Source organism: Danio aesculapii, chromosome 17 (assembly GCF_903798145.1).
Source record: "Danio aesculapii chromosome 17, fDanAes4.1, whole genome shotgun sequence".
Lineage (NCBI taxonomy): Eukaryota > Metazoa > Chordata > Actinopteri > Cypriniformes > Danionidae > Danio > Danio aesculapii.
The window spans coordinates 32138338-32160125 of record NC_079451.1 but is presented as its reverse complement, the minus strand read 5'-3'; the positions used below and the strand labels follow the sequence as shown (position 1 = coordinate 32160125).

Here is a 21788-nt window from a genome sequence, read left to right as displayed (position 1 = left end):
AAACTGAATGTAAAACCCAACCATGATTTTTCCTTCACCAAACTTGACTGATTTTTTTGGGAATCTTGGGCCATGAGGGTTCCAATAGGTCTTCTGCAGTATTTGTGATGATTTTGTAATGCAGTTCAACAGATGATTCATCGGAAAAATCGACCTTTTGCCACTTTTCCAAATGATCAACTAGAAGTCGTTATTATTTGTTGTTGCTCTTATAACTGGGATCAAGGACTAGATTTTTGTCAGGTAGTGTGTATATGTATTCTAGATCAACTAAAAGTCTATGAAGTCAGAATTATTAGCCCCCCTTTTCATTTTTTTTTTCTTTTTTAAATAATTCCCAAATTATGTTTACCAGATCAGGGAAATTTTCACAGTATGTCTGATAATATTTTTTCTTCTGGAGAAAGTCTTATTTGTTTTATTTCGGCTAAAATAAAAGCAGTTTTTAATTTTTTAAAAACCATTTAGGGATAAAAGTATTAGCCCCTTTAAGCTATATATTTTGATAGTCTACAGAACAAACCATCATTATACAATAACTTGCCTAATTACCCTAACCTGCCTAGTTAACCTAATTAACCTAGTTAAGCCTTGAAATGTCACTTTAAGCTGTATAGAAATGTCTTGAAAAAATATCTAGTCAAATATTATTTACTGTCATCACGGCAAAGATAAAATAAATCAGTTATTAGAGATGAGTTATTAAAACTATTATGTTTATAAATGTGTTGAAAAAATCTTCTCTCCGTTAAACTGAAATTGGGGAAAAAATAAACAGGGGGGCCAACAATTCAGGGGGGCTAATAATTCTGACTTGAATCATCTGAAATTGAAAACTGCATCAGTCACTAGTCTGCAGTTTTTGTGGATAAAAACTACTTATAATCAAAAACATAAGTTGCTTCATTCCACAATGCATTCAGGTCAGCCACAAGACAAGACTAGTCTGGACTGTAGTCTGGACAGAACAAAATCCACTATCACCTCCTACTCCTGCAACTTCTCATTGCTGTCTTTCTCTCCATTTCCTCTCCGACTTTCATTCCTTTTACTTATTTGGTCTTTCTCTGGCCTCCCTCACTCTTAAGCTTCTGAATCTGTCAAGGCCTCGAGAGGCTTAATCAGTGTCAGAACGGCCTTCACCAGAGCCTCCAGCTGTGGACATATTAGTTTACACACACACATACACACATACTCACACACTCACACGTATATATGTGTCTTTTGTTTCCCTGCTGAGGAAATTGTTGAAACTGCTGGACACAGAATTAGACTGTGTCTGAGAGGGTGCTGGGGGGAAACACGGGGCAGAACATCACCAGAGGACACACACACACTGTATGCACACCTATAATGAAGCATCAGATATAGCAGCTACATCAGTAACATTCTGATCCTTTGCTAAAGTTTGTCCTTGGTAGAAACAAGCGTCTGCCTCTGCTGTGGGTGATAACGATCCATAGAATACATTGAATATGTATGCACAACCTAAATGTGACGGGTAAGACCGAAATGTGAACAGCCACATCAATTGTTTAGTGAGGGAAGTGCACCCTTTAGTGGACGAAGGAGAAACTGCACTGCCGTGCCGATTCTTTGTGGACTCATGTTAAAGGGAAATTACTCACCCTCGGCCAAGATAGTTTTTTTTATTTTATTTATTTTTTTTTTTTAAAGAACGTTAAAGTAGATTTTAGGTGAAGTTGTGGCTCTTAAAAAAAGCAAGTCAACAGCTTCTGGCAATTTGAGATTACATGCATTTGAATCACACTAGTTACATTTAATAAATGTATAGATCCTGTGAGGTCTTTTGAGGGTACTTGATAAGAAACAGGCCACACGGTGGCGCAGTGTTTAGCACAATCGCCTTATAGCAAGAAGGCTGCTGGTTCGAGTCTCGGCTGGGTCAGTTGGCATTTCTGTGTGGAGTTTGCATGTTCTCGCCGTATTGGCGTGGGTTTCCTTCGGGTGCTCCGGGTTCCCTTACAAATCCAAAGACATGTGTATTGGTGAATTATAGGTGAATTGGGTATTATAGGTGAATTGGGTAAGCTAAAATTGACCGTAGTTTATGCGTGTGAATGGGTGTTTCCCAGTGATGGGTTGCAGCTGGAAGGGCATCTGCTGTGCAAATCATATGCTGGATAAATTAGTGGTTCATTCCGCTGTGGCGACCCTAGATTAATAAAGGGACTAAGCCGAAAAGAAAACGAATGAATGAATGTTTAAAAAACATAACACTTTTTACAAAAATACTACCGTTGATCTACATCATTTTCAAATATTCTTGGTGGTGTTCGAGGAAGCGAGTTTTAATATGCATGTGTTTTTTATTTATTTATTTTATTATTGCTTGATCTGACAACACAGGGTCATCAGAACAAAATCAAAGCGATCACACACAGATCCATAAAAAAGGTCAATAACATACAGTCATAAGAAAAGTTGTAATCATACATACACATACAAATAATATATCCCTAGACAGAATATAAAATAATAATAATAAAAATAAAATACATTTTAAACAGACAGAATAAAACAAATGAATGAAATTACAATGACAACTAAACAAATCGACATAATAAGGAAGGCAACTAAAATCAAGGATTTCCTTTGAATACCTCTTTATATTATTATTAAGAAATCATTTATTTTCCTTGGGCTTCATCTCTTTTTCAGAGTTCGCCACAGCGGAATGAACCGACAAAAATATGTTTTACGCAGTGGATGCCCTTCCAGCTGCAACCCAGTGCTGGAAAACACCCATACAAACTCATGCTCATACACTACGGCCAATTTAGTTTATTCAATTCACATATAGTGCATGTCTTTGGACTGAGGGGGAAACCAGAGCACAAAACTCCAACACATTCATTTTCATCCGCTTTTTCGGGATCTGGTCGTGGGGGCAGCAAAAAGAACCCCAGTCTTCCCTCTCCCCAGCCACTTTCCCAAGGTCTCCTCTGGTGGGACTTGCTTGGTACACCTCCCTAGGAAGGTGTCCAGGAGGCATCCAAAACAGATGCCCAAGCCACCTCAGCTGACTTCTCTCGATGTGGAGAAGCAGCGGCTCTGCTCTGAGCTCCTCCTAGGTGACAGAGCTCCTCACCCTATCTATAAGAGTGCACCCTGCCACCCCTCAAAGGAAACTCATTTCGGCTGCTTGTATTCGAGATCTTGTCCTTTTGGTCATGACCCAAAGCTCATGACCATTAGTGAGAGTAGGAACATAGATTGTCAGTCTCACGTTCCATTCTTCCCTCACTCATGAACAAAACCCCAAGATACTTGAACTCCTCCACCTGGGGTAAGGACTTTCCTCCAACCTGGAAATGGCAAGCCAATTTGTGCATTCATGTCCGATAAAGCCAACGTGAATGAACAATTTGTCATATAAAAATAAAGAAAATCTATAATTTGTTCCAGGGCTTTATATTTTGAGTTATTATAATAAAAAAAATATGCCTTTTAGACTAAAGCAATGCACAGCTTTGACAGAATCAAATATATATGAGAACCAAGGAGTGTCATGATGCGTGTAATGATATATAGTATCAACCTCAGAAGTCACACCAAGCACTACGCATAGACCTGTGGCAAAACCTCATCTGGCACACTTTTCTGGAAACACTTCGGCATATCCTCAGTCATTCTCTAATTGGTTTAAATATATAGGATTCCCGGGAGTCAAATGTGCACCAATCTTAACCAGTAAACAATTCTGAAGTCTTATTTGTTTTATTTTGGCTAGAATAAAAGCTGTTTTAAATTTTTTAAAAACCATTTAGGGATAAAAGTATTAGCCCCTTTAAGCTATATTTTTTTGATAGTCTAACTTGCCTTATTACCCTAACCTGCCTAGTTAACCTAATTAACCTAGTTAAGCCTTTAAATGTCACTTTAAGCTGTATAGAAGTGTCTTGAAAAATATCTAGTCAAATATGATTTACTGTCATCATGGCAAAGATAAAATAAATCAGTTATTAGAAATGAGTTCTTAAAACTATTATGTTTAGAAATGTGTTGAAAAAATCTACTTTGCGTTAAATGTTTTTATGTCATCATATTTTTTAAAAGATGTCCATCTTTATGGTCAGTCTTTAAAAAGAAAACTTGATTATTAAAAATATGCGGTATTCACTGCATAAATAGTGCACTAGCTATTTGAGATTTATGGGCGATTTCAGATACAGCCCTGTTTGTAAGGGAGATGGATCATGCATATTGCATTATTCACCAGAATTGTGTTTATCCTGGATGCTACAACTTCTAAAAAGTAACATAGCGGTAAATGTGCAATAGTAAGACATTTACAAGATCTAATTAGGGATAGTTCATAAATTAGGGATAGTTCACCCCAAAATAAAATAGCCTATCATAATTTACTCATTTACTCTTTTTTTTAGCACAAAAGATAAAATATTGAAAATGTTGGGAAAACAATTACAACATTCTTCAGAGGATCAAAAAAGTCGAACTGGTCTAGGTAATGTAAAGGGTGAGCAAATTATGACAGAATTGTAATTTTGGCTAAACTATCATTTTAAAGATGATGTTGTAGTCTATATAGTTAACAACTTTTACACAGACTGATATTTTTGCTCCATGAAACCTCAGTGTTTAATAAACAGCCACAAGCATGTATTTTGTTAAATTTAAGCTGCTACCTGAGTTAAAACACATGACATAACTACAATAATCTAAAACAAATGAAAAAATAAAAATAAAATAATTTACAAACAACACCTGTTAATCATTAATCTATATGGGACATTTTTCCATTATGATTTAGTTGTTTTTGACATGCCACCAATAGAATGCAATAAATTACCTGTACACCAAGAGATATGTTTCCATTAAAGCCAATAAAATTCCCATTATAACCATAAAGACCATTACAGATTCTGGATGTGTTTGTTTAACTGTGCATGTTATTCGTTTAATAAATCAGGGATGGCAAATTGGAAATTGGAATCAAATTACTAGTATGAAGATTTTACGAACACACAAAAACATGACTGCTGCTGAATATCTAATTTGGGCTAATATAGTTTTTATTTGTTATATATTATTATTTCTATTTATTTTTTGTGAATCAAAACCCATTAGAAGTTCGCTAACAAATGATTCTTTTGAACCGCCTGGAAAGAATCGAAACCATACAGCGATAATGCGCGACCATCGATCTCAATAGACCTCATGACGATGATTCTTCCCTGAATCATGCGGAGCGTTTTCTGAATCAACATCTGGCTCACTACAGTTTTCATGTCTGTATCGATTTTATATATATATATATATATATATATATATATATATATATATATATATATATATATATATATATATATATATATATATATATATATATATATATTTTTTTTTTTTTTTTTTTTTTTTTTCCCTTTTTTGGTAAAACTGGCTCGTACCGTAACATGTCGTTATGATACTCTTTTTATTTTGTAAAGGACTTTTAAGCTATTGGCCTTTGAAAAAAAATAGCATATATATGAGAAAGAAATATGTATGCTATATTAATGAATTCAAAAAGAGCTTAGTAAACTAGGCGCTTGCAGGTAGGTTATGTACACGCGCGCGCAGAATGGGCCTAGGCCTACTTGTCATCCGAAATCATGTGATTATCAATAAGATAATTGTTTTAAGTGAAGATGATTTGATCACGACATGTCAGCTTGAACACAACGTGATTGCAACAAACAGTAAACAAATAAAGAGTTTAGATGCAAAACCTCTAAAACTAGCATTTTTTCTTTATTTTTTATCTTGCAGGTTTAGTAATATCACTTTTATGACAAAGAAGTTCTGGTCTTTAAAGTGAAATAACTCATAAACAAAGAAGACTCGGAAAAATGTTCATTTTTGATGGAAATTTAAGACAGCACTAAGATTTTTTGCATCTGAACTGCGTATATCAACAAATGTTAATTACAAATAAAACTAAAAACAACAGCCTCCTACAACATATAATCTGTTATGAGAGATAGGAACAATTACTAGTATCATAAAATAGTTTCCACTTTGCTCGTTTGAAGTTTCAATACAGAATCAACGGTGACAGCTCAGCTATGGACGTGAGTTTCTTCTGTGATCTTATATTGGCTGCTCAGATAAATGTTCGGATCACCCCACAGTGCGAAACTGAACACTTCTGTCATATCAATCAGGTCATTGTAACTACAGATAGCGTCCAGTCAATCAATGAAACAAGTTTCTCTGGATCTGGGGGAGGTCAATCCAGCCTCTCTCGATCCCCGAGGCTCTTCGTGTGGTGATTGTGGGAATTCAAAATTGACCCAAAACAAACGAATATGATTGGTAAGATTGGCAATGGACATTCGGAAATCTGCAACCGGTGTACAAAGACCCGCGGAAAATTAGGTTAAAAAATAAAGAAAAAAAACAAACTAGTTTCTTGACTATCCTTGGCCAATCCTTGACCAGTAAATCTCCAAAGCCCCGCCTCCTATGCTAATGAGAATCCTCTCTCTGTGAGGGTCTGTGTGAATGGGGGCGCGTGTGCGTGTTTATCGGTGTGTACAGCCGCTGCGCTGCCACACACCACTGGATTGACGGCTCACATCGAGAGCTACTTTCTGTTTTGGTATTAAAAAGCTTCTGAAGACCAGAATTAAAACATTACAGCAGGATTTTATGCTGTGAACGCTACTGTGCTGAAATGGGTGGACAGGTAACCCGCTCCACTTCAGGTGAGTGATGATTCTAAAATGTCAAAGTAGCATCTAAACATAAATTACATGAATATATACATATATGTTTAGCTTAATAATGTCTGTGTTTTCTAAACAAAATGAGCTGTCTTACTGAGCTGGAAAGACTGGAAAAACGTGCTCCAAGGCTACCTGTTGCCTAACAAATGACTTCATATACTATTCTTTCTTGTAGCTACAAAATAAATGCATTTCAGATGGTTTAATATTGTGTTTCTGAGAACTGTCTGTACCGTTGATCAGTAGGTGAACAATTTGTCTTCCAAAGATATATAAAAATTAGACTTCTAAATTCTTAACATACCTTTGTTGTTGAAAATAAGGACATATATACAGTGCTCAGCATAATTGAGTGCACACCATTTTGAAAATGAATATTTTTATCAATTTCTCAGTGAATATAGGCAATGTATTTTGGTATGTTTAAACAAAACAGATTTATTAAACTGATGTTTATTACAATAATATTTTAGTCACCAAACATATTGAGAAATTGAAAGATAATACAATTAAATTCAAGCAAAATATTGCAAAAAAAAAAGACAAATTACGACCTACAAAATTTCAACTAAATTTTTCATTTTTTGCTTCTTTTGATTTTTTCCCTTTTTAAATTTGTGTTTAATATTTTTTCTATAACATAAATTTGGCTGTACTAGTTTTTGGAGTTTTTTCGTAGGTTATTTTGTTAGATAACCTCCAGATTTGACTTCAGTTTATGCGCTGTATGTCCCCTGCACATTATATAGGTTTATTCGCCCTGTGAATAAGAAAAGTAGGCATGATAAACCACTGCAGATTTATACTCACTAAGTAAACGAAGCTGACACTGAGTCAATCTGACACTTAGGCCAGTTTTTGCCTACAGGAGAGGGAGAGGGGGAGAGAGAGAGAGAGAGAGAGAGAGAGGGGGAGAGAGAGAGAGAGAGAGAGAGAGAGAGAGAGAGAGAGAGAGAGAGAGAGAGAGAGATTACACATATATAGTGGAATATGACATTATCATTAACAAGAGAACACCCCTATAAAATCTCTTTGATCCAAGAGGTAAAAATAAAAAATATATTTATACAGTTGAAGTCAGAATTATTAGCCCCCCCCTGAATTATCAGACCCCATGTTTATTTTTCCCCCAATTTCTGTTTAACGGAGAGAAGATTTTTTTTCCAACACATTTCTAAACATAATAGTTTTAATAACTCATTTCTAATCACTGATTTGTTTTATCTTTGCCATGATGACCGTAAATAATATTTGACTAGATATTTTTCAAGACACTTCTATACAGCTTAAAGTGACATTTAAAGGCTTAACTAGGTTAATTAGGTTAACTAGGCAGGTTAGGGTAAAAAGGCAAGTTATTGTATAACGATGATTTATTTTGTAGACCATCTAAAAAAATATAGCTTAAAGGGGCTAATAATTTTGTCCTTAATATGGTTTTTAAAAAATTAAAAACTGCTTTTATTTTAGCCCAAATGAAACAAATAATACTTTCTGCAGAAGAAAAAATATTATCAGACATACTGTGAAAATTTCCTAATAATTCTGACTTCAACTGTAACTGTGATGCTATTTTTGTTTGTGTAGGGGAGTTTTTTAAGTACCAGTCAACCATCCTTTAACTGTTTTAAGGATAACATAAAACATATATTTATTTATTAATCTTTTATGTTTAGGGTTTAGCTTAGAAAATATAATTAGATACATAAAAAAATAATATAGCAGTGAAAACACATTCATCAGCTTTATTGGATTGTCATGAGACAGAGGACATGGTGTTTATGGTTAGAATATTATGTTCCACTTGGCTGTGTGTGTGTGTGTAAACAGATTCCTTTAAAAACACATACACAAATACACTCACACCTGCAACTGAATGTCCTCATTTGCCCACGCAGAACTTGTGCAGATAAAATAGGAAAAGTATGCAGAATCTCGTGCTTGTGTAACTAAAAGCGGGAGAATCAATAGTTGATACACACCCAATAAAATGTCAACAGCAGTTAATTAAAGAGGAAAATTCTGAAATAAGGCAGTGTCCTTGACTTAATGCTTTGTAGAGGTCTGGGAAAATATGAAAGGGAGTAAAGGAGTATGAGATTGATCATGAGCCAGTTTCATCTGTGAGAATCTGCATTAGCGTTGGTATTCTTTAATGGCTGTTTATATCTTTGTTTTCTACTTTTTTATTGTCCAATTTGTTATCATTAACACTGAGTCTTATAACTCAACTATGCTACACATTTAAACCACAGTAAAATCTACATAGCATAATTCTGATTAGCTAATAAACATTCTAAGTTGTTTATATAGTTTTTTAGTAACTGCACTAGGGCAGCAAGATATTGGAAAAATCTAACATTGCGATATGAATACAATTTCACCATTTGACTTAATATCTCTATTTGGAAAGAATTGATAATGTTAGATCGATTGGGATGATTCTGCAGTGGGAGTGCATCTCCATGAAATCTAATAAACTGTTTTGGGGGTCTGTGCTATTTGCAGTGCGTTTCTGTATTTGCATGTGTTGTGAGTATTTTCATGCACGGGTTTAGTCAAAGATTGACGAATTAATGTTTACTATTTGCATCTCCATAAAATCTCATAAACAATCTATGAATTTTTTGCCATCCTCTGACAAATTTTTGTTGTGGTCTATGCTATTTGCAGTGCATTTCTGTATTTGCATGTGTTGTATTTTCATGCATAACTATCTATAAATACAATTAAGAAAAAGATACAATTGAAATAAAGTGTTTTATCATTTCCTAACAGTATTCAAGTAAACTAACTGAATGATAAAAACAATTCCATAAAATTAATCATAGTTAAGGTAACAATTTCTTATACTTGAATGTTTTTAAAATCATTATACAATTAAAGTCATCAAAACACGTGAAAATGCAAAATTATAATACAATCTCAACATTGCATATCTGTGATGTGACTATTGCGAATGATCACATTGCGATATCGATGCCCTAAACTACACAATTGTGAGGTGGTTGACCATATATTGCAATTCTAATCATGCAGATTAGTTCTGTTGTTTATTATATTCATGTCACTCTCTGAAGAGACATCGTTGTCATCATTCTTGGACTCTTTTACCTGATGATGCTGTAGAGTTTTTGGCCTAAAAAAAGATATATTTATTAAAATAATATTTTAGTCACCAAACATATTTAGAAATTGAAAATAATACAATGAAATTTCAGCAAAATATTGCAAAAAAAAATTACAACCTACAAAATTTCAACAAATTGTTTAAATTTGTTTTTGCTTCTCTTGGTTTTTCCTTTTTTTTGTATTTAATATTTTCCTTAACATATAAATTAGGGTGTACAAATTTTTGAACCATTATTGTAAGTTCTTTTGTTAGATTTGCTCCAGATTTGGCTTTAGTACTGACTAAACAAATGTATATGCACAAATATAATGTTGTAAACCATAGAACATAATAATTAAAATGAGAGATTTGTAGGGGGTGTACTCATATATGCTGAACACTGTATATACATTTACATTTAGTCATTTAGCAGACGCTTTTATCCAAAGCGACTTACAAATGAGGACAAGGAAGCAATTTACACAACTATAAGAGCAGCAGTGAACAAGTGCTATAGACAAGTTTCAGGTATATATATATATATATATATATATATATATATATATATATATATATATATATTTTTTTTTTTTAATTTATTTATTTATTTATTTATTTATTTATTTATTTATTTATTTATTTTATTTTTTTAAGTAACTGCACAGTTGTGAGGTAGTTGACTAATCATAGCAGGTTAGTTCTGTTGTTTATTATAGCACTTTCTAAACAGGCACTGTTTTTCATTATCCTTTGGTCCCTTTCACCTGATGATGCCCTAGAAGATTTGTGGCCCAGTTAAGGTTGATTTATTAATTAGTTAATATATTTACTATCAGTTTGTTTGTGTTGTGACCTGATTATTCAAGTTCAGCTTAATTTTTTTTTTAGCATATTTCAGTTGCATCACAAATTAATACACCCAATACACTTCATTAAACATGTACTATTATTACATGTAAATATTATTTCTTTTGGAATGACATCACATACTGTACAATTCCAAGTTAACTTTGTTTATATTTTGCCCACCCTTAACCTTTCTGATTTTGACTGCAATGTAATGATCTGTGCCTATTGTGAAGCTACTTTGAAATTATAATTATTGTAAACTTGAATTGAAGTATCAGTAATAAATATATTTATCTGTCCATAAAAGATGTATAAATTTAAAAAAATACATGTTAAATTTCCCTATATTTGTAATTTATACAGCAATACTATTTTAATAACACACACTTCATGATACCTCATTTAGCCAGCTCACTTAACCCTTGTGAATATATAGGAATAAACACATTAAAACAGTATGATCAACAAGTGTTGTCTAGTGTTAAATAGACACGTTGACTTAGCAAAACATTTGTGCATGTGGAGACATAACCTCATTTTTGGCGTCCTGAATAACAGAAACATGCATTCTGTCTCCATCTGTCTATCTCTGTGTCTCCTTTGTTGTTTCTCTATTCTTGATAAAGATTTTCATTCAGAGATGGTTGCCACTGCTCTCCCTCTGTTCTGTAAACACAGCACAAAGCTCTTACAAAGAATAGCAGCACTAGTCAGAATTGGTTGTGAGTGCCTGTTGAATATACATAGCAGCTAATTTTTTGTCCATTTGTTAGACACAGGGACCCTTCACTGCCATCCCTTGAAAGCGAACATGTGCCCACAGCTGCCAGCCCCCCTGCCGCTCTGTTTCCATGCCAACACGAAAGGCTCTCAGATTGTGATGGACAAGACACAGCGCAGTGTGCGGCGGCTTGCCAGCTTCTGCAATGCCATCACCTTCACTAGCCGCCCAGTCGGAGTGTACGAGCAAGTCCGGCTGAAGGTATGGTAACCCAACGCTCACCCGTTTCCACATGCCATCCTGTAAAAGCGCTTTGTGTGGTCCCAAAATAGCCCTCACATATCCTTATTTCGTATCACTCCATCTCTAACTTTTCAGACGAAGGGTAAACAGAGAGAGAATGTCAGAAATGCTAACATGTGAGGTTGTGGCGTTATCTTATTCTGCTGAACGAGGTTGTCTGGGAATGAAAAAAACAAGAATCTGTGGCCGATAAATGTGTCTGTAGGTGTGTATTTATAGCATCACATGTCACACTTTATTTTGTTCATATACAGTAGCCTCTGGCTCTGTTTCCTCATGGTATTAACTGGTGTTTTCAGTGATCACAAGTGGTCACTTAATCTGTTATATAATTTATGGATTTGACTGGAAGTTCACTGATTCAAATGATCCAGTCAACAAGTGTCCAGTAAAATATTCATTGAAATTGCAAACTGACTTAAGCCTGGCTCACATTGTGCAATTTTTAGTAATTCTACACAATTGTAGCTTGTCAGATTGCACAAAAATAACTCTGATTTCACACTGTAAGATCTCAGTTGTCATAATGTCAGACTGAATGACGATGAAGACACATCAAACACAGACACGCAAGAAAACTTACCCAGAGTTTGACGTCATCCATCCGTGACACTTTCACTATCCTGCATTCTGACATGTTACCTCAAAGCAAACATAAACAAATTTTGCTCACAGAGTGCCTCAATATTAAAACCAGAAAAAAAATTTGTTTGAAATTGTCACACGGCAGATTCATCGGTACTATTCCCAGCAGGCACACTACATCATAGTTAATATTAGGTTATTAGTTAATATATTAGTTGATATATTAGATTTAGGTCGCGACGTCAGGTGACCAAAATTCAATGTCTAGCTAGTGTTTAAGGACATCATTATGTTGACGTCCTATATCGACGTCAAATGACATTGATATTTGGTTGATGGATGTCAGGTGACAAATTCAATGTCTAACCAGCATCTAAGGACAACATTATTTTAACTTCCAATAACTACATCAAATTACGTTAATTGTTGGTTGTTGGAAAGTGACAAAAATCCAGCGTCTGATAGATGTCATAGTGGTAACGTCCACACAACGTCAAGGTGTAACATGATTAGACGTTGATATTTGGTTGATTTTTAGGTTGGACATTGACGTCGACCTGACATTGGGTTCTGATGTCAACCTCATTTCATTTCCAAACAAAATCCAACGTCCCCACAACGTCAATATGACGTCATGTTGATGCCCTGCGCCTGCAGGGTTAGTTCTTGGTTTGATGCTTGTTGTAGTTGAAGTGACACTGACAGAACTTCATCACAGGGAAGTAGGGCTGCACGATTTGGAGAAAACATTTAATTGCAACTAAAATTGCAATTTAAAATGTGATTTACTACCATTTCATAAAAGAGCTACAGGTTTGATGTTTTGGGTTTTAACAGCAGCAAAGAAAGACCAAGCATAATCACAAAGCACCCTACACTATGCTACTGTTTATTTAAAACCTCTGAAACATTTTGTGTTGTCAATTGTCTTGACAAATTAAGAAAATACAATTTAGATTCAATTAAATGAATTATATATAAAATCTTATAAAGATTGTTGGAGAAAGGAATATATTTTTTATTATTTTTGTCTCCTTTTCTTTTCATTAAACAATTGTATTTGTATTGCTTAAGGTGGTATATTAACCAAACTTCTTCTCGAGTGTGATATGCTTTGCATACTAATGAAGCATTTTTTTCAAAAGTAGATGAAGCTGATAGAAATGCAAAGGCCTGATTGTCTACGAATTTGCTCGAAACAACACAAAAACAACCAATTTTCACTTTTTAGTCAAATATATGTGTCCTAATAGTGTTTTTAGCAACGTGGGACACATAAATGACTGTCAACATCTCAAAAACTGTGTTTTGGTGTTTTGTGACTCTTTAAGTGTTGTTCACTTTTGACCATATTGACAAAATGCAACTTAATATCAGGTGTATGTGTCAACTCACTTGTCTTCTTTCAGATCACAAAGACACAGGGATGTTGGAGCGGTGCCCTGCGGCTGGGTTTCAGTATTGTGGACCCATCTGATATAAGTTCAGCATGGCTGCCACGGTTCGCTTGCCCAGATCTAGTCAGCGAGCAGGGATTTTGGGGCCGAGCACTTCCTGAGGAACATTGTGAAGAAGGAACCATTCTGTCGTTCTGGCTGGATAACATAGGCCGAGTGTTTTACAGGGTGAACGGCGGCTCTCCGATCTTCTTCTTTAGTGGTGTACCAGCCGGAGAACCAGTGTGGGCCATCATTGACATTTATGGGCTGACACGTGGAGTACATCTACTCGGTGAGTTCACATTCCATCAATTTATAATGTCCCTTCATGTCCTACACCAAGAAGTCCTCAAACTGCCTGAAGCTGGTTTGCCTGGATGTGTTGGTGAAGTAAGTCTCTGCGCAGATCAGATGACGTGCCATTCAGAGTTTGCTGCGAGTGAAATTGTTTTCGCTCTAGGTCGGCGTGCAATGTAGGCCAGTATCTGAGCTGTGCTTCACTGAACACGTGCTGACCGCTTGAAGAGTTGTACAGTTCATTGAGGTCAGTTTGTTTTCGCCGTGCCGAGCATGTTTAAACAATTTAAACACACAGCATTTAAAAATAGAATTGTAGATTTATACCCTCTTATCCTAATTACAAAACTGCCCAATGGAAAAAAGATGGGAGAGATTGGAGCAATTGCCTAGCAACACGTTCACTTTTGCAATGAAAAACGTATGCTGGGGAATTCCAGATGGGCAAAGTGAGAAAAACAAATTGTTGTTAATAAATTCAATAATTCAATTCAATTTATGTTTATTTATATAGCACTTTTTACAATATAGATTGTGTCAAAGCTGCTTAACATAGTTCTAGTAAAGTCCAGATTTCAGAGTTAAGTTTAGTTTAGTTCAGTGTGGTTTAAATTTCACTGCTGAAAGTTCAAACACTGTAGAGCGAATCCACCGAAGCACAGCTCCACCAGTCCTGATCCGAGGAAGCCAGTGGCTTAATAACTTAATAACAATAAACTCAAAGTTATTTTCCATTCCTCATTTTTTAAGAACTAGGTCAGGTTTAATTAAGCTAATTATGCATTTCCACATGGAAAGAAGCTATGTTTTGCTTTTAGATATTGCTAAGGCATTTATAAACGTATACAAATTCAAATTACATTTGATGTTTTTTGTTATTATTCAGCAGTGTTCTGGTTGGTAGCTGTAATGTCAACAGTTTACAGAGTTTACCATGTAACTTTGAAAGTTTGTTAAAGTAGATGTACAAAATTAACAGAAATACTGCTACAAAATAAATTAAATTACGGCTACAAAAAGATGATATATTTTAAGAGATACATTTGAAATTAAATTTAAATATAATAATAAATGAAAATATTTTACATTTAAATCTATTATATAATGTAATTTTAAGGTTGGAGATGAATTTTCAGTGGTCATTACTGCAGTCTTCAACAACTCATCCTTCTTCAGAAATCATTCTAACATGCTGATTTGGTGACCAAGAAACACTATTATTATTATTATCAATATGTTGAAAACAAAATGTGCTGCTTAATATTTTTATTAAAGCCATTTTTTCAGGAATCTTTTATTAATTAAGTAACAATAAAATGTTACAGTTTTAAAAAGCTCCTTTTTAAATATTTTAGCTTATTATTTTTATTTTTAGCTTATTAACATTGTCAAAATTTTAGCGGTCACTTTGTACTGAGTCCTTGGTAAATATATAAACATTGATAAAAAACATACTGGCCCTAAATTTTTCTACAGTTAAATAGTATCAAAAGAATCAATTCAATTCATGTTTTTTTATAGCGCTTTTACAATGTAGATTGTGTCAATGCAGCTTAACATAGAATTTCTATGTTAAGTAAATTGTTAGTAAATTGAAACTATTTCAGTCCAGTTTTCAGAGTTGAAGTTCAGTTCAGTTCTTTTCAGTGTGGTTTAATTTTCACTGCTGAAAGTTGAACCAGTGCATTTTTAAAAATCAAACAAACAAAGAATCAAATTAATATATTTTTATGGATACTTAGAGGTACAGTTTAATTAATATAGCAGTTCTCACAGCTTTTGTATGTGAACAAAAAGAATGCACAACTTGCCACATTGTTTTGCCACATAATACTGCTGTTTTTTTTGGAAAAAGTAGCTTATTGCGAGAGAAGCAACATTGTTTTGAACTACTGTTGCAAAACTAAAAAATTTACTCTCGAGTCACTCTTCAACACTCTCCTATTAAATACATACATCTAAGCTAAGGTATAAGACTAATACATTGTGTATAAATTAAGTACATCTTAGTGAATGCAAACCTACACTAGCGGTCAAAAGTCGTTTTTTTAAAGAAAATTATTCTGTTCATCAAGGCGTCATTTATTAAATGTAAAAAAAATGTAATTGTTCAATATTTATTTATTAAATATTTATTTATTACTCATTGTGTGTATTATTACTCTAGTCATTATTGCTTTTATTACTATTACTATGATAATAATAATAATAATAATAATAATAATAATAATAATAATAATAATAATAATAATAATAACTACAATAACAATAATGATTAATATTAGAGTGATTTCTGAATGATCATGTGACTGTGAAGACTACAGTAATGAAGCTGAAAATTCATCATTAAAATTACTGGAATAAATGATTAAATTAAATGATAAACTACTTTTGAACAGTTACTTTATAGTACAATAACATTTCACAATTTTACAATTTGTACCGTATTTTTGATGAAATAAATGCAGCCTTGGTGAGCAGGAGAAGCTTATTTTAAAACATTTAAAAATCCTACTGACCCCAAACTTTTAACCGGCAGCGTATGAGACAGAGAATGGGAATCTTCTGCATTTTTTTGGACACGATCAGGAGCGCACAATATAAATCAATGCAAATCACCCAACGCATGCTTATTGTGGATACATACTCCTGTCTACATTTCTGCAAAACGCAAATTATATAGCCAGAGTTACATATGGCTGCATTGCTTATCTAAAATGAACTATACACAGCCGCCAACGGCTTGTTTCTTTTAGCGATACCGGCTGGCTGTTTACCTCCGTATGGACGGCTTTCCCCATGTTACCAGTTTGCCCAGTAGCTCACTGTATATGCTGATGGGCTTGGGACACAGAGCAAAATTGACCATGACGACAGGGTTCGAGTCTGGTGAAGAATGGTTCCAGAAACCATTTAAAACAAAAGCAAATTTGATTTTCTTTTTCTAGATTGCTTTTAAAAACACTATCGGTTGGGTTTAGAGACGAAGCGTATATTGCGCCCTCTGGTGGATTTATGCGAGAAGAGGACACACAAGAGAAATTTGAGACCAATAGAAAAGTCTACACAGCGGATTTATCTGGTGGATTTGCAAAAACAAAAACTGCGAGCAGACGTACCTCCAGTTACGTATTTCGATGTATCCAGAAATGTAGAGCTGGGTATGCGTCCGTAATAAGCCTGGGTTGAAAAGCTGACCATTTCATAGTAACACCTTTTAAAAAACATCTTGCAAACACTCAGAATGAAATGAACTAACATGTAGATACCTTTACGTGTCAGACACAAAAAGGGTGTAGACCCTTTATGTGTCTGACAAACTAAAAATATGCATTCCACACTATTCCAGAAGCTAGACAAGCCAAGCACAGATGTACAGAGAGCAGATTAAATAAATGAACCAGCCTATCCATTAGTGACAGAGAAACAACGAGCTCTCAAAGAAAATATTAACATATATTCTTTTCTTTATTTGTAGTGTGAGCACTTAGTTTATTGCAAGTCAGTCTATATATGATACAATAAATCTATAAAAATCAGCGGGATCCAGATTCCCAAGTTCCAAATTCCCAGAATGCTTTGCGCTGTAATGGCACACATTTCCATTCTCTATAGTCTCTCCTTTCTCTCATGTCTGAGTAAAAATAGTCAGTGTTTCCACGGAGTTAGGTAGCAGGCAGTATGTCTCATCAGTGGGATGTGGGTGTGTTGATAAGCCTAGACAGAGTGTGTGTGTGTAGGACTGATATCTGTGGTCAGTATTAGTGTAACATCAGTTAACCCATGGGGCAGTTTGACTAATTTAACCTTCATTATATAACCAGATCTCAGCTTTCCAAATGACTAGACACAAATACACAGTATACATGCAGCATTATATTTTACTTCCATTACAGTAGCCAGCCACCAACATTCGAGCTTGTGTGTGTTTGAGCTTATTTTCAGTTGCACTTTTCCTCTGTATAAATAAACATGGATGGTTGGTTTATAGATGAACACTAATCATGCCGCGAGCGATTTGCACACGCTGTGATCTCTCACGTTACCTCTGCCACTTCCAAAACGTCTTTATAGTCAGATGGGCAGATGTCATGACTGAAATAACCTCCTGTGCTCATTAATGTCGATCACATCACATCTGGCACTGTGTCATAGTGCTGGTGTCAGTGTTTTATAAAGCAACTAATTACTCTAATTAAATTACTTATTCACTGGAAAAGTAAAGTAAGGGATTACATTACATTTGTAGATAATCTAATTACAGTTACTTATACTTGCCTAAAATAGTCTTTATTCAACATTTCTGCATGAATCAGTTCACAGAAGCAGATTATTGCATTGTTGTTTTTTTTATATTTTGTTATACAGATATATTTTGTAGAATATTTCTATTTTTTAAATTAAGACATGTAGATTTGTCAGACAACTGCACAAAAAAGTCATTTTTTTTATTTCGGTATGACCTTCGGTACCTCCTACTAGGGTGCTAATTACACATTGACGATCGGGGGGGAGAGGGGGATGGGTGTAGTTCGAGTTTTTCGTTTATGTTCGCTAATATTCCTCAGTGAACCAAATTTATACATGAAATTTTATTAAATCTAATCTGTTTGAGAGACACTGAGTGGTTCTCAATGACATTTGTGATATTAAGTAAATGGTGAAAGGTTTGCTTTCTTGCACCTATTAATGGATGACCATGAAAGACTGCACATATTTTTTATTTTACTGTTTAACTTCCGTGTGTGAGCCAGTGTATAATAAAATACAAATTATGCATCTAGTTTAGCATACACTGCATCTATAAATGCCTTATTTAAAGAAACAGGTTTTGTGAACACTTACACTGTCTGTTGGTGCTCTAGATTTGCTGGTTTCAAACATGCATTCACAATGGTATGAACCATTATAGGGTTGGTCAAATGTATATTGAAGTTATCTATTATTTGATAGGCTTTTTCAGTGGATTAACTTGCACTGATTAATTATTCACCCTAAGAATAACAATGTGAGCTAGCTAAATAAACATTGTACATTTTGATTTCTTTTTTATTACTTTAAGAAAAAAATAATTTTTTTTAGTCAGAAATAAATTACTATAAGGTATGTATGTAATATGGAGGTGTTATTTTAAAATGTTGATACACATGATGTTTCACTTTTCTTTTTAGTTAAGTTATTTAAAACAGCTAAAAGGCCAGGTTTGACTGATATGTAAATAACTAAAATTGTAATTTATCTTGTCTATGAATTCAGATTAATTGAGTTTTAAAGTAAAAATGAGACAAATAATTACATTACTTATTGAGTAACTATATTATTGAGAGCTAGCCACAGCCATATCACCCTGCAGCTCAAGAGCTGTTACTTACTGAAGCCAAGCAGGGCTGAGCCTGGTCAATACCTGGATGGGATACTAGGTTGCTGTTGGCAGTGGTGGTAGTGATGCCGCTAGCAGGCATGTTGAGAGGGCACTCAACCTGCAGTCTGTGTGAGTCCTGATGCCCCAGTATAGTGAAGGGGACACTATATTGTCAGTGAGTCTCGTCTTTTGCATGAGACGTTAAACCAATTTTTTGATTCTCTGTGGTCATTAAAAATTCCATGGAGTAGGGGTGTAAATTCCCTCCATCGGGGGGCCAAATTCCCTTCATCGGCTATTAACCATCTAAATCATCCCCATTCACTGAATTTGCTTTATCACTTTCTCTCCACTCCACCTATAGCTGGTGTGTGTTAAGCGCACTGGTGTCATTGTCCTGTGGCTGCCGTTGCATCTTCCAAGTGGATGCTGCACACTGGTTGTGTGGAGAGACCCCCCTCATGATTGTGAAGCACTTTGGGTGTATGGCCATACAAGATAAATGCGCTATATAAATACACACATTACATTACATATTTTCAGACAAAGTAATTCGGAAAGTAATTATGTAATTTGTAACTAGTAATTAATGACCTTTTAAAAGTAAATTAGCCAAACTGGTGTACATTGTTTGATATAAAATATAATCATCCTGAGTGCGGATGAAGTATTTTTATAACTCAAACATCAGTATAAAATGCTGGAAAAGTACCTTCATTTTGGTCATCTGATTCATCATGACCCCAGTGTCACTGAAGCCTTCACGTCTCGATAGTTCCTGTTCAGACCAGTGAGCGTCAGCTAAAGTTGAGTGGAAAGCATCAATGTCAAGCCCGGAAACTAAAAACAACCCAGAGAGGAACATCTACCGCATTTGTTTCTGCTGATGCGGCTAGACTGAAAGTTATAGCAGACCAGTAATTTCCATCGAGGAAGCTCTGGTGTTCTCATCAGCGTCTGTCCACTGCTGACGGCCATTTGCAGCATTTTTCCTGACTGAGGTCAACATGAAAAACCACCCAGTGCAATTATATTGGTGCTGCTGATTGCAGGCTTACATGAGCAATAGATTCTGAGGGGGAAATATGAGGGCTGCTTACTCTTGCAAAACTCTCTGCCACAGTGAATGTGTTGTGGATGGTTGCCAGGGCGTTGCTATGCAAGTACAATAATGCTGCATGTCATTTGGAATCAAATGTGAGGTTTTTTTTTTGTTAAAAGACCCTCTCTTAATCCCACCACTTATCATAAGCATCACTGGGGCATCATGAAAAGATCTTACAAGGATGTCTAAATGAAATTGTACAAAATTATATGAATTAGCCTCTAAAGTCAAATTGTTGCTATTGTAATTGCTAATAGAACTGTTGTGGGATTTGCATTGTGTGCCACACCCTTTTTGGGATGTGCAAAATCACTGTATTGGTTTTAGATTCATTGTGTGATGCCACTTGAGTGGTTCTTTTTTAGCAGGAATATTAGAATTCTTTTTAGCAATTATGAGTTATAAATGAGATTCAATTGAATTCAGTCTGGTGGGGTTTAAAACATGTAATTCTCAGCTTATAGTTTTTCTAAATTTACCACAATAATATATTTAATAACATACTTTATATTATATATATTTATATATTTTTTTGTATATATATTTTTAATATTTGAAAGATTATTGAATACTGATAACAGATATTATTTAAAAATATATATTTAAATTTAATTTTCAAATGAAATATAGCAATATTAAATATTTTAGTTTATATTGCTCAAACCCTACACAGAAATAAGGGACACTCTTATATGTCCAAAGACATGCGGTGCAGGTTAATTGAGTAAACTAAATTGGCCGTATTGTATGTGTGTGAACGAGTGTGTATGTGTGTATGGGTGTTTCCCAGTGTTGGTTGAGGCTGGAAGGGCATTCGCTGCGTAAAACATATGCTGGATTAGTTGGCGGTTCATTCCGCTGTGGGGACCCCAGATTAATAAAGGGACTAAGCCGAAAAGAAAATGAATGAATGAATGAATAAATTAATTAGTTTAAACTTGTTCAAATGTTAAGCTTTAATTTCTCTCAATGTTCGGGTAAAAGAGGTTTTGGCGAACTTAATTTATTGTTTTATTATTTTCATATAACACATGACTAATCTTATTTTATACTATTTTCATTTCAGCTACAATCTGACAGTCGTCTTCTTTAAGACCCAGTTTAAATATATGCAGCAAAGTTTTTAAGCAATGGCAATAATTCAAGTTGCACGTGTCATTTTCTCTTTTATGTTCAAAAAGAGGGACCAACAGTTTTAAACAAACAAACAAACAAACAAACAAACAAACAAACAAAGAAACAAACAAACAAACAGCTTTTCAA

General features: G+C 34.6%; 1 protein-coding gene across 3 annotated transcripts in view; it reads left to right on the top strand.

Moving 5' to 3' along the window:
- Nucleotides 1–6520: 6520 nt before the first annotated feature.
- neurl1ab (neuralized E3 ubiquitin protein ligase 1Ab) overlaps nucleotides 6521–21788 on the top strand; it is a 41302-nt gene continuing 26034 nt past the window's right edge. For all 3 annotated transcript variants that reach the window (XR_008839271.1, XR_008839272.1, XM_056477524.1), the window contains exons 1-3: nucleotides 6521–6731; nucleotides 11487–11695; nucleotides 13732–14053. Coding sequence is in view for 1 of the 3 variants with exons in the window: in XM_056477524.1 (XP_056333499.1) it covers nucleotides 6701–6731; nucleotides 11487–11695; nucleotides 13732–14053 (562 nt within the window). In the remaining 2 variants the exon portion in view is untranslated. The remainder of the gene's footprint in view (nucleotides 6732–11486; nucleotides 11696–13731; nucleotides 14054–21788) is intronic.